Source organism: Morone saxatilis, unplaced genomic scaffold (genome assembly GCF_004916995.1).
Source record: "Morone saxatilis isolate NCDOM2014 unplaced genomic scaffold, NCSU_SB_2.0 Contig18, whole genome shotgun sequence".
NCBI classification, from domain to species: domain Eukaryota; kingdom Metazoa; phylum Chordata; class Actinopteri; family Moronidae; genus Morone; species Morone saxatilis.
Genome location: NW_023339740.1, coordinates 16,505,092 through 16,520,182, shown reverse-complemented (window position 1 = coordinate 16,520,182; position 15,091 = coordinate 16,505,092). Strand labels below are relative to the sequence as shown.

Genomic DNA, 15,091 nt, shown 5'->3' with positions numbered 1-15,091 from the left:
CCAGTTTGAACTGTAGAGGATACATTTTTTATCAGCAAAACGTTTTATTTACCGAAACCTTGTACAATGAACCAACATGAACAACTTTAAGGGTCAATGGCTTTCCATTTAGTCCATTGTTAGTCCCATTTGCCATGTTTCTCACAACTTCCTCTTCTTCTTCTTCTTCGGGCCTTTTGGGCTTAGGGCACCATGTGGAAGTTATTATAGGTCTCTGTCCTGTTTCATTATTCTCTTATTAAAGCACCAATGCTGGCAGGAGATGGGCTGCAGGTTTCTCATTAGTGACATTAAATTAAAGTCTCTTGGCTGTTCCTGATGTCATGAGTTTACAAATTTACCATTTAGCTCTAAAGGCATTCTGTCATGTCTTTCTTGGTTTTCTTTTCCCCTTTCTCTAGAAACACACACAGAAACTGTTACCTCATACACAAAACCACCCAGCTTGGGTCACTGTATGTAATAATAATGTCACAGGTGGTGCATGACGCCCATACATTGTTTCCTCTGCCCATTGAAGCACAGCAGGACAGTCCGTCTGCTTGCTATCTGTCTGTCTGCAGACTATAACATTGTTCTGCCTTATGCATGCAGTGCACAAGAGGAACTGACTAAACACACATGTTCATGTTCTGTAATGGAAACAGAAAAAATATAACTTTTTTACTGGTGTTAAAAGCCACATGAATGTGCTCATAAAGGAATTGGAACCGTTCTGCATACATTCACAGACTGTGGCTGGAGTTATTAATAGTTCCTAATGAGTGTTTGTATGGATTTTATGCTAATAGTATGCTTAACTAGCAAATTAATAATAAGTATATTAATATAAAGGTACTGAATGAGACAGGAAGTTGTACCAATTGGCAAATATCTGTTTGGCAAAGCTGAGTGGGTCTGGGAGCCAAGGCTCAGTCATCTTTATGATGGCAGTTGAATTAAAAATTGAATTTATATTCAATGTTTACAGCCAAGAGAAGCCCTGCTTTGGGCATGTGCTGCTATGGGGTGTGCAGGGGGACAATGTATCACATTTAATGGAAACCCATTGGACCTCTTCTAGATCTTCTGGTGTTTCTTAATTCCTGTGTGTCCTTATTGGTCTGGAATTTGTGTGATATTGCTTGACCTGTGTCATGTAATACAGTGTTGTGTTTGTCCATCCTTGGCTACTGTAGAAACATGGTGGTTCAACATGGTGGATTCAGTGGAAGGAGACCCATGGCGTCTGTAGATAAAAATGGCTCATTCTAATATAACATAACACATTTTATTTTCATTTGAAAACAACACTAATTAATGCGTACAGATGAATATTATATTCAATTTCTGCCTATAGATCCTCCTAAATTTTACACACTGAACCTTTACAAAGACTACACCAAGTTGATTTGAAGTGAAACAGATGGCTTATGGGCATTATTATTATTTACTGTCATTGTTAATTTAGATAAGTAGTTTATTCTGCTGTATCTTGATAGATGCAGCTTTAATTTTCCTTATTAAGAGTTCAACGGCTCGGAGCTCAGATAAGCTTACAGCTTATTAACTGCTGACAAGAATTGGACATCATATTGACCTGCAAATATCAATAACTTGCTCCAGCAACCAATACATTCCATACTGCATTACACCACATAACTAAAGAGCGTGACCTTTGGTTACTTAAGCGTTTAATCAATGCTACAAGCTGGCGTGTAGCAACAGAGGGCACACTGATCACGTTTTATGTTCAGAGCTGTGCATTGTTGTTGAATTGATCCCTGTGAATGACACATTTGCAGAGATAAAAGCTGCGTCCCAATTCTGTACTGTATACGAATAGTGAACAGTGTGTGCAGTAATCATAGCAGTCATAGTGTATTTGCTATGCCATAGAAGAAATCAGTGTTGTTTACCATTTTGCACAGGGAATAATCCAATCGGTGTCAACAAAAAACGTAGTGAGAAACTTGCTTGCATTACAAATGTTGGGACTTAATTAAGAGGTACTGGCACACATAAATCTTTTGGTCTTGTGTTGGCCGTACCAGATGCATCACTTTGAAGCATTTTGATAATAATTCATGGCTTTATAACTGTCTGTCTATCAGACATTTGCTGTTTGAGTGTCTCCACAGGCTCCAGCATGTCAGTGGCCCATTTGTAAGAGGAGCATTTTATTGACTCAGTCATTCTGCTCCAGGTCATTTTCAGTCAGGTGGAGGGCTGTTATCTTCTCATTTGAAAGACAATCACATTGAGATTCTGTTTGCTGTTTTACACGTCAATGGAAGCCTTTCAGAAGGAACAGGCTGCTTTTAGTCTGTGTGTCAAACTCGGCACTCTCCTAAGAAGTGCTGCTGAGCTGCCACTCCTCCTCTATCCTCTGCAGCAGTGTATCGCAAGTCCTCCTACAAAACATACAGTTTTACGATCGTAAATATAAAGTCTTAATTAATCTGAAATATAAAAATATATATGTATTTTGTTTTTTGTATTCTTCTAATGTATTTTAAGGCCTTTATTCCTGATGGTATCCTGTCAATTCTCTGGGGTGTTAACACATAGTTGCAGTGGGCAGGAGTGAGCAGTTGGAAGCCCCAGCCATCTGTTTCTTCTTTGCAGCCCAAAGAGACCAGTGATCAATAGTGATCAGGTAGCAGATGACACTCCCGATAGGACAAAGGGCACATTTTACATGACAGTACAGCAGTTGTTCCTTTGTAAAAAAAAAGAAAGAAAGAAAAAAATAGCCCATACAGAAAAACATAAACAAACATGTTTCTCTCTGTTGCTAAACTTTTCACCAGCATCATTTCAATTCAATAGTAAATCAGAACAGTACACACATATGATATTAGAATGGTCTTAAGTAGTTTAATCTACATTAAAGCAGTTATTTGACCGATTTAGCTCCTATAATATTGTTGTAATCCCGATGGGCCGTTTAAAAGGTCAAAACTAATACAGCAGAACCAAAGATATTATCATCTTTTTTATTTTGTGCATTCTTACTCCTTGTCAAATCATGGGGCCTTAATTACCCACAATGCAACTTGATCACCAACAGTGATTTGGATGTGTTGTGCTAGCAGCAGCTAATTTAGCTTTGAGTTGCTAGCCTCAAGCAGAGATGAGGAGTGAACTTAAATTACATCACTTAAGGCTGACTTCACACAGCGTATTGTGGAGCCACAAAAGGCTTTATGCACCTTTTTTTTACGGTAGTCCGCAAGAGCTGTAAACAGATGCGATATAAAATTGAGAGTTCCTCTTTAAATAAACACAAAAGGTTTATTTTCTACACAGTAACTTTATGAGCATTACATGATACATTTTAACTTTCACTCTGTATATAAAGCATGAAAACCAATTATTAATCAGAGCATTAACTGGTTAATTGGTTTCATATGTAAACATAGCATAAGCATGTTTTATGTAAGAATCGTTTAACAATTTTATAACAAGTTACTGAACAATTATAACAAAAGATATTTTATTTAGCGGTATACCTGATTTTCATTTGCTGGGATTTTGACATTTTTACTGCTTTATTGTCAGTTGCAACATATCATACAAAAGTAGCTACATAGTTCATCCAAAATGATCAGACCAGTCTGCAAAGTGTGTATCACTGAGCACACACACACACACACACAAACAAACACACAGACAAATTCAGACAGATACAGCATAATTATCCAGAGTGCTCTGTTGTCCTTGCAGTTCATTTACAGCCATGTGCTTTCATCCATTGATGTTCTCTGTGTATCATTATTGGCTCTGTGCTGTAGGTATGATGTAAAGGAAGACGTATTAATACTGGATGGGTGAAGAGGAAATTGATTTTCCTATTATGTTTCCAGTAAATGCAGTAGTTGTTTGAAACTTTGAGACTGCAATTGTTTACTAACAACTTAATCTGTATCATATCGTAAATGTTGTGAATATATGTATTTTAATGATTTCACATTTTAAACAGGATAAAGTGGCAGCTAATCTTTATTTTTTTAATAAATTAGTGTGATCTTATGTACAGTAACTTGACTATTTGATTACTTTTAACTGAGCAAAAAATACACAAAACCATTTTAGGACTGATCCACTATTTTATTTTTTTCCAGTACATCTTAAGTAACCTTGGAGCATACCTGCTGTATCTACTGTACTGCATTATACATACAGTAGCATCACTACCATATGTTCAGATGGCTCATTCAAGGACTAATCTAGAACATGAGGTCTTAGTGAAAAGTTACCAGATTGTCTACAAAATTAAAGCTAAAAGAGATTAAGATGAAACTATGATCTAAAAAGACCACACAGATCCTCCATCTGCCTCCCCTAAAGCTCACTTTGAAGCCCTCCAAAGGAAAAGAGTTGCCTTTGAAGAAACAAGCCTCTAGCCACAGCGGGTTGTAAAAATGTTTCCACTGTTGGGATTCTGGCCAGATAATGAAGCTGAGGCAGGAGCGTGCCTCAGCAGTGCTATTTCTTGTGGCAGACTGCAGGGAGGAGGACTTATCTAGGTTTGCCTACTGATCTCAGCTTCCTGACTCCAAATGTGCTCCATTGTCTCACAAAGGGCAAGATTGAAAACTCACATTATGATTGCACTCCACATCCAGTGACCTGTGCAAAATGACCAGCATGATTGTGTTTCCTGAACGGGATCACAATCAGACTTGGATTCATTCTACCTCCTTATCAGGTTCGCTGGCTGAACTTTGTGTGGCTCCACTACATTCCCATGCCCTCACGTATATCTGCAGTCAGACGCGTCTATTTTTGGATTCTATCAATAAGTAGCCCTTGTTATAATAAGAGACTTTATTGTGTGTCAGGTGTGTTGTTAGACTAACTTAGATCCAGAACACAAATCAAATAATGCCATATTCTAGAACTATTAATGGAAACTACCTTAACTCTTAAAAAATTAAATCCTTGATGATGACATACAGTATATTTCAAGAAGACTGTGGCATTCAATTGAACTACAGATTTATACTTATATTCCCTGTTAACCTCTGACAAGCTGTTTGATTGCTAGGTTCAGACTGTGACTGCCAGGTTTGTCGACTTTTGTTTCAGGCCGTCTCACAGATTCCCAGTCTGTGCTGTGACTTGTTGGAAGTAACACTTTGTGATGAAGCCAGATCCTTCTGACCTTTTGATCATGTAATTCTGTAAAGTTGAAGTGTGGATACAGGAGAATGTCTCACATGTTCTAGTGTTATTCAATTTGAGATGACTTTGTATTGAACACTGTTAAAAGGTAATTTTTGGGTTTGATGGAATTGAATATCAACCTGTGTCTATTGCTCAAAACAGAATAATGAAATAATAAGAGGTATCTTTTAGTATATTCTATATCTAACATAAACTAAAACATTTTTCATTATGCTATTGAGGGCATTTTCACATCTCATCTTATCAAGAAAAGTGCAACTTTGTTCTCTTTAAACACAGTGTTAAAGTCAGCTATTTTGGAAAAAATTGGAAGTTGTGGGTTTGCGTGTTTAAAATATATGTCTTATTTTATGATGAGATTAATTTTTTTCTGGAAGCTGTTACTGTCCAAATCCAGATTTTTCAGGAAGAGCAGGAAAGCTTGCCAGGCTTCCTGTCAACAAGAGGAAGCTGCATGAAGTTTGGACTGTTTGTCATGTCAGTTGTTGGGGAACTTTATATCTGAACAGGGCACACAGGGAGATAGATTTTATAACATACATAGTGTTTGATAATGCAGAAACCACAAACACTGATAGAAGAGTTGGAACAATTTGGTCTTTGGGGTTTGGAATAAACACAAACATATATTCAGGAAGTGGAGCATTTTAATTTCTGACCTTATGTCTCAGAACAAAAGGATGAGAAAAAGGGGAAAGACAAAATTAACTTTTTTAAATTAAATTTTGTTGCTGTGACCTGACAAGAATGTTTTTTCCAAAGTGTTGAAATGACCACTGTACATGCAAAGGACAGTTTACATTCAATTCATAGTCTTGACTACCTGTAGTGTCAGTGAAACTGTGACGGGTGTAGCTGTGAAGTGAGAAGCAATTAAAAACAAATGTCATTGTGTTCTTTTATTGTTGTGGAATAAAAACATCTGTGTCATGTTTTAGGGGAAGTTCAAAGCTCCATTTATAATACAGACTGCAATATGTGGACAGCAAATGAGAGATTTGGCCATCCTCCAACAACAGAGCAGACAGAGTATAAACTCATATGTCCACCACTGTGGCTTTATTTCACTCCGGCCCGTGAAATGGCCATTTGTCTAGTCCTCATCCTCTGAAGTCAAACTCGGGGTAGTTCAACCACCCAGAACCCAGACTGCCAGCTCTGCTTTACATCCAAACAGACTCCTAGTTGTGCAGACACCCAATACATCACACTTATAGCCAATATTAAATAACTAAATAAGGCTTTCTTGATGTTCAACAACTTGTCAAGTCTTGTGTCTCTTCATGCTGTGGTTTAAATGTAAGCATTTTTCAATGTTCATTACCAGACACATTACACACATTTTTTTATTGCATTTACCTTGAGCCAACTCACAAATCCCAGCCTGCCATTTTCAACACGGACACTCCAGCCACAAGGTCAGGCTGATTTTGTGTAGCTTTGATTAGCCATCACTTGGCAGAGATTTGTCAATTACGCTGTTGTAGGCAAAACAGGTGACAGACTCCGACAGTAATTCTACTCTCTAACCTTAAGACAACCTTTGGAAACTTAAATTGTCAACTTATGAAATGTCTCTTTTGATTGGTGCAGTTGGTTTATTACAGTATTTATCAAAAACAGTAGATAAACCGTGTCTGTATATTATATACTGCAGAGAATAGCAGTATATAATGTTGAGGAATTTTACGTTATTGTCCGCACTGGTAATTTGGTTCCATGTTCCTCTAAGAGGAAAACAATAACTCTCTGTTTCACATTTTCTTTCCCTAGAGATAACTGTTTAGTTGGGGCATTTTAGCGCTTTTAGTACTTTGTGCTTGTGGGAAGCCATTTGTAATTGTTTCCAGCCGCCAGTTTGGTTCCAGCTCTCTTGCTTATTTTTTCTCCCCTGCTATAGTGTTGAATAGTTGACGTCACTCTACACAGGGACTGATGGGGCAGTTGATTGGCTTCAGGTTCCTACCAGAAATGTGTGACAGATATGAGAGAGAGGAAGGGAGGGGAGAGAGTAAAAATAGCCTGCATGCCTGCTTTACATTGTGTACAATCAGCATCTGCACACAAAAGCACTTATGAAAAACTCGGCTGTGGAACCACTGACCGAAGGAGGTCCATTTTCCAAGTCCAACAATGACTTTGCGTTTGCAAGATCATTTGGAATAATGGTCTTTTGTACCATATATGCATTTCAGGCTTCGGTTCTGTTCTGCCAATGGAAAGTTTGAGTTTGTTTTGATAATTCGCTCTGCATAAACATTAAAGAAGCTAACATGACCAGGGGTAATGCATCTTGCAAACAAAACGTGCTTTGTCTGAAAGTGGGACAAAGGACCTAAACACCCTGTCAGAATTGAGCAGAAGTATGCCTCCAGTGTGTCTCCATAACCCCAAACCCCGTAAGTGGTGGGAGTTGTGAAGGCTAGTCGAAAAGTTCCCCTTGGCTGCTGAAGCAGAAATAATTGGACCCAGGTTTAGCGGATTTTTAGGCATTCACATCCCGAGCCAAGTTTTGATCTCACTCAAGTCCTCTCACTAGACAGCGCCTGTGCGAGCAGGGTCGTCTGACTGTGTGACATATCTTGACATATTTTCTGCATGTGAGGAATCGTGACCCATTTCAGGTCATGTGATGTTTTTTCCTCAGGTCCTCCTACACATGTGGATTGTGATGTTTATGGTAAACACGTGGTGCCATGTGATATAACCCATATCTGTCCAGTGACTGCAGAAGCAGCAGCGTTTATGTTTGCAGGGGTTTGATTTGATCTGTCTGGGGCTCAGGGTGTGTATGTTGTATTTGTTTAGAGGTCGAAGGTCAATCCTATAGGAATAGTGATTTAGAGGAGTCGTTGTCAGGTCATCTATCCTACCATTGGATCTCATGACATGTGTGACGCCAGTGACAGTGGGGACTAGGGCAGGAAAAAGAGAAGTTAACTGTTTTTGAAGTTGTCTCAATATATGCATAATATATGAGACTTACGCTTCTCTTGTCATCTGGTCTTGATGTATCAAATGCATTCCAGCTATTGACAGAAAATAATCATCTTTTGTCTTCATCTCTGTCCCCCTTTTAAAACCACAGTCCACTCGAACACTTGTTCTTACATATGTGTGGAGCTACAGCAATTGTTTTCATTATCAGACAATCTATTGGATTGGAAGTCTATAAAATAAAAAAACACACATGTCCTATTGTCAAAATTATCATAGATTAATTTTTTTAATTCATTTATTGATAATTTCGTCACAACATACATTTGTCAGTAAAAGAGGACAGGGGACAAAAGCTATTACCTACAGATTATCATTCCCTGTTTTGAGTCCTTAGTTTAAGCCTGTTTAAACAGCCAGATTTGGAGTGTGTCTCTTTAACACAGAAGACTCAAAGAACAACAGGTAATTCAGAAAGAAAATGGCCCCCCAAAGCTCGACCTTCAGCTACTTGAAGTGTAATCTGGCAAGGTGTTTGGAAAAATTCCTGTGCTGTTATTTCACTGCCTAGAGCAACAAATTTATATTCACACAGATGCAGCTTTTATAAGCAACATTCTTCAACTTATTCTCAAGTTTCACTAATATCTTCTTCCCCAAACTACACCGACATGACTGCATGTATTTATTTATTTCTTTTTACCAGCACAGGAAGATTCTAAAACTGTGAGAATGAAGTAAGTCTCGTAGATGGAAACTTGAGAAAAGCAAGCGAGTCACTTCATCATATATAAGGAAGCACCTTCTTGACCTTATCGTAGCTTGTTACTACTGATGGTTCTCAGCTGCTTGTTTTCAAAGTGATGAAAAATGCAATCTCTCTGTCCGTCTGTCTGTCCAGGACTCTTGTTATGGACCTGAACATTTGCTGCACATCTCTCACAGCAACTAGTACTTAATCTGACAACTTTGTTTGTGTGTGTGTGTGTGTGTGTGTGTCTGTCTGTGTGTGTGTGTGTTGGTGTATGTAACATGTCTATCGGCAGCTTGCAGGAAAGAAATACACCCTGTGGGATGACTTCCGTGTTGAGGGCAGACGCGGCGGTCAGCAGGAAATGACCTTGGGAGATCTGGTCCAGTATATCAAGGTACAGCCTCCTTATTCCTCTCAGCAAGGAAACACACACTTTCTTCACACCCGGCGCTACATATTTTATGCACGGTTCTCTTTCCTAAACCTGTTCACCTTCCTCCAGTGCACACAATGCCCATTGTTTCAAATGATTGGCCACTTTACACCTACCATTCACAACTCCAGGACCCTTGTCTGCTATCCCGGAGGAAGGTCATGCTGTTGTTGAACTATCTACTTTATTCCAATGGCAATATTTAGAACCCTTTTCCCCCATTTTATATGTTTACTACTTATGCATGCTCATCTCAGTAACTATGGTTAATGAGGCACTAAACACACAATTCCATTAAGTCAGTGTCTGTAGTGCTTTCCATTAAACTGAGATAAAGTTTGTGCTCTTGTACCACTGACAAATAATGAGATAGTCAAATGCCTAATACATATATTTGCATCTGCTGGTTAATTTCAGAAAGTTACTGGGCCTCTAACAACATGTTAATTTCCCTCGTATTTCAAGTCTTTATGCTAAATTAGATTGTGGTAGCTTTATATATAACACATAGACATAATCTAACTCTCAGCAAAACATAGACTATGCACATTTCCCAAAACTTTTCCTCTAAGGCCTCTACCTAGCATCATACAATCTAGATTTTATGATTAGAAAGGAATGTGCTCAGATGGGTATATTGAGATAATTTGAAACAACTGGATAGAATCATGTTTCTTTTCTAATTAAGATGCTGCCTTGTACAACATATACACAGACGAACTAGGCTAATAGATGAGAAGATAAACATGTCAGAACTGTTCCAATTCAATCTTCTGTCTAAGTCAAATTGTTGGACAGATGACAGGAATTAGTACATGATTTCAAGTATTAAGTACATGAAATCCCTGTTGTCTGTACTAGGTAAGTTCAGCAATGAACCCATAACTTTGGTGCATGGATGCTTTGGCACTGACACATTTTATCTGTATTGTTTCTCTATCTTATCACCAGCAACCAGACACAGTAACAAGTGATACTCACTGTTTCCTCTACCTTGGCAGATGTCAAGCTGTCACTTACACCATCCCATAGCATAGATCAGTATTTATCATCTTGATGTTTGTTTTTCTGGCTGCTGCATATAGCAGACCATAACTGGTTCATTGGGCGGTTGCACCTTCTTGCCCTGAGCTGTCATTTGGTTTATTGATTATGCTGGAGTTTGTTCTGAGGAGGCAAAGAGAAAATAAACTGCCCAGTGATCCTATTTGCACCAGGTTTCATTTAACCTTTGACTGGCCGGTTTCCCCTGGTTTGTTTGTGAAGACACTGAAGAGCTTCCTGAACTGCTGAAGTTGTTTTAGGCCTCGGACCATCGTCCTTTAGCTCTGTGGATTGCTGTCTTTGTAAAAATTATCTCTGCATAATGCACGCAGGCCACACTCTATGTTCATCTCGTTTTATGTTTGTTATATTGTAACTTAAATTTAACTACATGTCTTTGTGCAGGAAGAATATAGCTTGACCATCACCCATCTCTTCTACGGAGCAGCTGTCATATATAGTGGGCAAGAAGACAGGCTCCAAAAGAGGTATGTCCAGCCAGACAAAGACACAGTGCAATTTTGCATATGCATGGCTACACATGGCAAGTAAACCTGCACACATAAACAATCACAATACGCAGTCTCCCTTTGTTTGTTTAGAAGCTAATGGCAGGATGAGGTGTTTCCCCTGAGCCTGTGAGGAGTGAGCCTGTTGACACACTCACATGCATCACTGAACACTTGACGATTGAGACAGCTCCTTCTCTGGTGTCCTTCTGTTTGTTGAGGACAAGAGTTAAACAGTTAAATTAGTGTGAACTTTTTTTTACCCTCTATCTGAGTGCTGCAGCAGCTGAAGCACGGCCCAAAACAGTGTTGGGTTGGGCCGTGTTCAGTGCTGCAGCACATTAAAGCCACGTTTCTAAGCCCCAGGGTGTTTGAAATGAATCAGATGCCTCGTGCTGTGAACTCTCCTCATCATCAGTTCAAAAAATGAGTCACAGCAGAATATAGACCCTCAGGGATGTTCCAAATCCAGGAGGAAAGAAAAAAATGGAAATAAATCAGGTTTAACCTAGAAGGCTTATAGCCAATAGTTTACTGAGTAAATTGAAATGTTTGATTCAAATCATTCTTTGCTTAAATAGCTGTGAGGGCTTCATGTTCATCTTGAAACAGGCAGTTTCCTTTTCTGTTTTAGACGCTCAAGTCTCTGGGGGGCGGGGAGGTTGGGGGGGCTGCCTGGTGTTGGTGTTGTGGTTAGATTAAGCTACACGGGGAGAGGGGCAGAGTGCTGGCCATGTGGACAGCAGTACATGACAAATGCCCTCTCCAGTTGTCACTTCCTGTGCAGTCGCCCTGACCCAAGCTTCCTGTCTTGATCCAGTGAAGGAGGAATGTAGATCTTAAAAACTCAAATAACAAACATTTATCATTATTCTTTGTTGTTTGGTATATGGGTTTGTGCAAAGTCGCATGTAAAGACCAAAACTAACAGCGCATTTGTCCATTTCTCAATACTTTTTGTAGCATTAAGCTTATTCATTGTTTAAATGTAAATCCCTTAAAATGGGTCACAAATATAAGAGTTGAGATCTTTTTTTTAAAGTGAAATGGTTCCCTACAACTGCTGAGCACTGTAGTTTTTTGCAAACCTTACATAAATGGGAATAAATGGTGTATTTGTTCTGGACTATTTTCAGCAGTGAATTAATACACATTTGTTACGCTCGTGAGTATATCCAGCAGCAGGATAGTGCATATGCACACGTCAGTCCTTAAAATAAACTATAGTGTTTGTGTTGATTGCAATGACGGAACATGTTCCCCAGTTGCAAGCGTGTAGTTCACTGATGTTTTTTTGGTTTGTTTCTTTAAGATTTTAGATAATTTTGACAGTCCATCTCACTGAGGAATAAGCTGTATCAAACTTTGGATACAATACTTGTTTGCAGGTTGAATTTATTGCTAGTCTTTTTATGGGATTGTCGAAAATAAGAAAAAGCTAAATAATGAAACGTCACATATTGAGGAAACAACAATCTTAAGTCCCTTGTGACGATGAAAAGACACTGTTTAAAAGCTAAATTAATGTAAATGTTAGTTTATAATGTTATAAAATGTGTTAAACAATATCATTCCTACTCTCCTCCCGGACAAAACTTACATGAGCTGTATATTTTTGCAGTGTGTCTGACGTGGTGAGGATGGTCACCAAGAAAGATATCCCTCCACACAAGAAGATGCTGGAGTTCCTCCCCTCATTTGTTGAAGAGGAGGGCGACGATGAGTCAGTCCCACCCATCAGATACCTGCTGCTGTGAAACCATCAACATGGAACTGCGTCAGGGTGGCAAAACCAACATAACATTGCTGTGATACCAAATCAGTTGAAAACAAGCTGATTTTGTTGCTTTAGCTGTTATTTACAGAGATTCATATCTGAATCTTTTGTCATGATGATACCATTCCATAAATATTTTGCTTTTATTATTGCGCTGGCATATTGTGAACATCACGCTTTGATAATGTTATGTAATTCCACAATCACAGTCTAAGCTATTTTGCTGCCCTTGCCATGCCCCAAAAAATATTATAAAATTTACATATATTGAAGTCAGCTTCCTCTTTTTTCTTTTACTCGCTGGCAAAAGAGGAAACGTAGCAAACTTTTATTTCCTTACTAATATTACCAGAAATGTTACCAGATGTTACCGTTTGCTTTGTGAAATGTGTCCGTTTGCTTTGTGAAATGTGTCTTTTGAGAGGTCGGGCTAAGAGGAGGTTGTGAAGATGCTTGCCAAGGCATATGGATTAGTTGATCTGGCTCTGCTGGGGCAGTCCTGGCCTGGTTTCAAGGTTTAATTCAGGTCAGACTGAGCAAGACGTTGAAGGGGTGCGGTCAGAACAGGCAGTTGGCACAGTGGGTACAGTGCTTTTTGACGATTCGGGGTTCTCTTGCCATCTCGACACAGCTGTCTTGTGTAAATCCCGATCCCAAGCACACGTGCAACCCGCTCCTTCCCAGAAGAATCCCATAGCTGGTCAGAGGGGAGAAGATGAATACATCTACAAAGCTCTTCATGTTCTCAGATGGCTTTTCGAGCATGTCGAGCCCTTTTCCACAACCTTACAATGTGTTTCACTTTACATTAACATGGTGTCATCTTTACAATTCTCTGCTCTCCGTGTTGGCTGTATTTGAATCTTGTCATGAAGAATCCTCTCTGAAATGAGCTAATACTTATATAATACAATACTATCACTTCGTAACCTTGCCTGTAATTGAAAGATTCTTTTATTAAACAATAATGCAACGATACAAATGTGTCCATGAGGAAGTTTGTGTACTTCACTAATAGACTTCAGTTCTCTTTTCATCTTTTTAAATTGTTCAAGCATCCCTATAGTTACTATGATGACCATAGTGATGCATGTTTCACACCGAAACTCTATTTTTTACCAGGAAACAGTTTTGTTGAATTTTTTTTGTAAGCTGAGATGTTGATAGTACATTTCTTTTCTTTAAAAAACACATGCTTTGTCAGGTTCACACCCAATCACTGTATCTGTCAAAAAACTGATTGAGCTTAAAAGTTCATCATCATATCAATGACCCTTCACCCCTATAACATTGCATGTTGTGTCATGAATGATTAAGAACTTTAAAACATTTTCATTATAAAAAACTTTTATTCCAGATGTATCAACATTGTGGACAAAATCGAAATAGAGCAATCTTATTATATATTGTGTTAAAGGGTCAGTCCGTAGTTACAGCCTCATTTAAATGTATCCAATAATGTCATTGCATATGATGGGTTGTCGGCTGCCTGTCTTCATGAGAGCGGTGAACTGGTAGAAGTCAGTGTCCAATTGGTGTAGGCCTGTGTGGGACTGGTGAAAGAAGGGTTTTAGAGCCTGGAGTCCCACAGGACAGGACATCCGTTTGGAAGCCTCTGCAGCCCTGCTGGCCCTTGTGGAGTCTGCTGGCCTTGGCCTCACCTCCACACTTTTAGACATCCCAGCAAGTCTGCGCCGCATGTTGACCAAAATGTCTTTGGCAAGACGCCTGCCTGCACTGGGCTTTAGTTGTGCTGGCTCAGGACTCTCTGGTAGGTCCATCCAGTTCTTAATTAGGTCAGCAAAGCTGTTGTCCCCCAGAACCAGGGGCTGTCTGTTCCTGCTGCGGCTCAGCAGCGATGTCGTCCAGTCCTCTGGGTCACCGGCCTCAAATGAGGTCCAGCGCTCCAGGCAAGCGTCCGAGGTTGATTTAGGCCGGATTCTGCCAGAAGGTCCTCTGTTTGTGCGAAGGCAGGCAGAAGAGGAGACTCGCACGTTTCTGGTTCTCCTCAGCACCACACCTTCATCCTGCCAAGAAGCCTCAGAGTAACCCGAGTCCAGGTCCAGACTCTTTTCGCTGCTTGGGGAACCTTGTGTCAACCTCTCATGCTCCTGCTGCTCTTCTTCTTCTTCCAGGGGGCTGGCCAGGCAGCAGGCAGAGTCATATGTGCTCGCTTCACTTGCATCAGAAACACGTAGACGCGTGAGCCGCTCTTGCTGTGCCCTCTGTTTGCAAAGCCGTGTTACAGCAAATGACTGAACACACGGTTCACTCAGTGGCCTCTGTCTGCTGATCTGCTTCAGGTCCTGCAGGGATCTCATCATGTATTGCATTTGGTCCCGGAGGCAGTCAGCAGAATCTCCTAAACACAGCTACACAATGAGAAAGACACAGAGACTTAACGGTGCAGGCAAAATTTAAATCTTAAGTCTTTTTAAAAACAACACTTCCAACCAAAAAGTTAT

At 39.6% G+C, this 15,091-nt stretch overlaps 2 protein-coding genes across 2 annotated transcripts in view; one reads left to right on the top strand and one right to left on the bottom strand.

The window, feature by feature from the left end:
• The window catches only part of uba7 (ubiquitin-like modifier activating enzyme 7), a 35,507-nt gene extending 21,793 nt beyond the window's left edge, over positions 1-13,714 (top strand). The window contains exons 22-24 of the mRNA XM_035662002.1: positions 9,156-9,257; positions 10,746-10,828; positions 12,471-13,714. Coding sequence (XP_035517895.1) covers positions 9,156-9,257; positions 10,746-10,828; positions 12,471-12,606 — 321 coding nt within the window. The 3' untranslated portion in view covers positions 12,607-13,714. The remainder of the gene's footprint in view (positions 1-9,155; positions 9,258-10,745; positions 10,829-12,470) is intronic.
• Positions 13,715-13,960: 246 nt separating this feature from the next.
• The window catches only part of inka1b (inka box actin regulator 1b), a 2,489-nt gene continuing 1,358 nt past the window's right edge, over positions 13,961-15,091 (bottom strand). Inside the window, exon 3 of the mRNA XM_035662023.1 lies at positions 13,961-14,998. Within this exon, the coding sequence (XP_035517916.1) occupies positions 14,069-14,998 (930 nt within the window). The 3' untranslated portion in view covers positions 13,961-14,068. The remainder of the gene's footprint in view (positions 14,999-15,091) is intronic.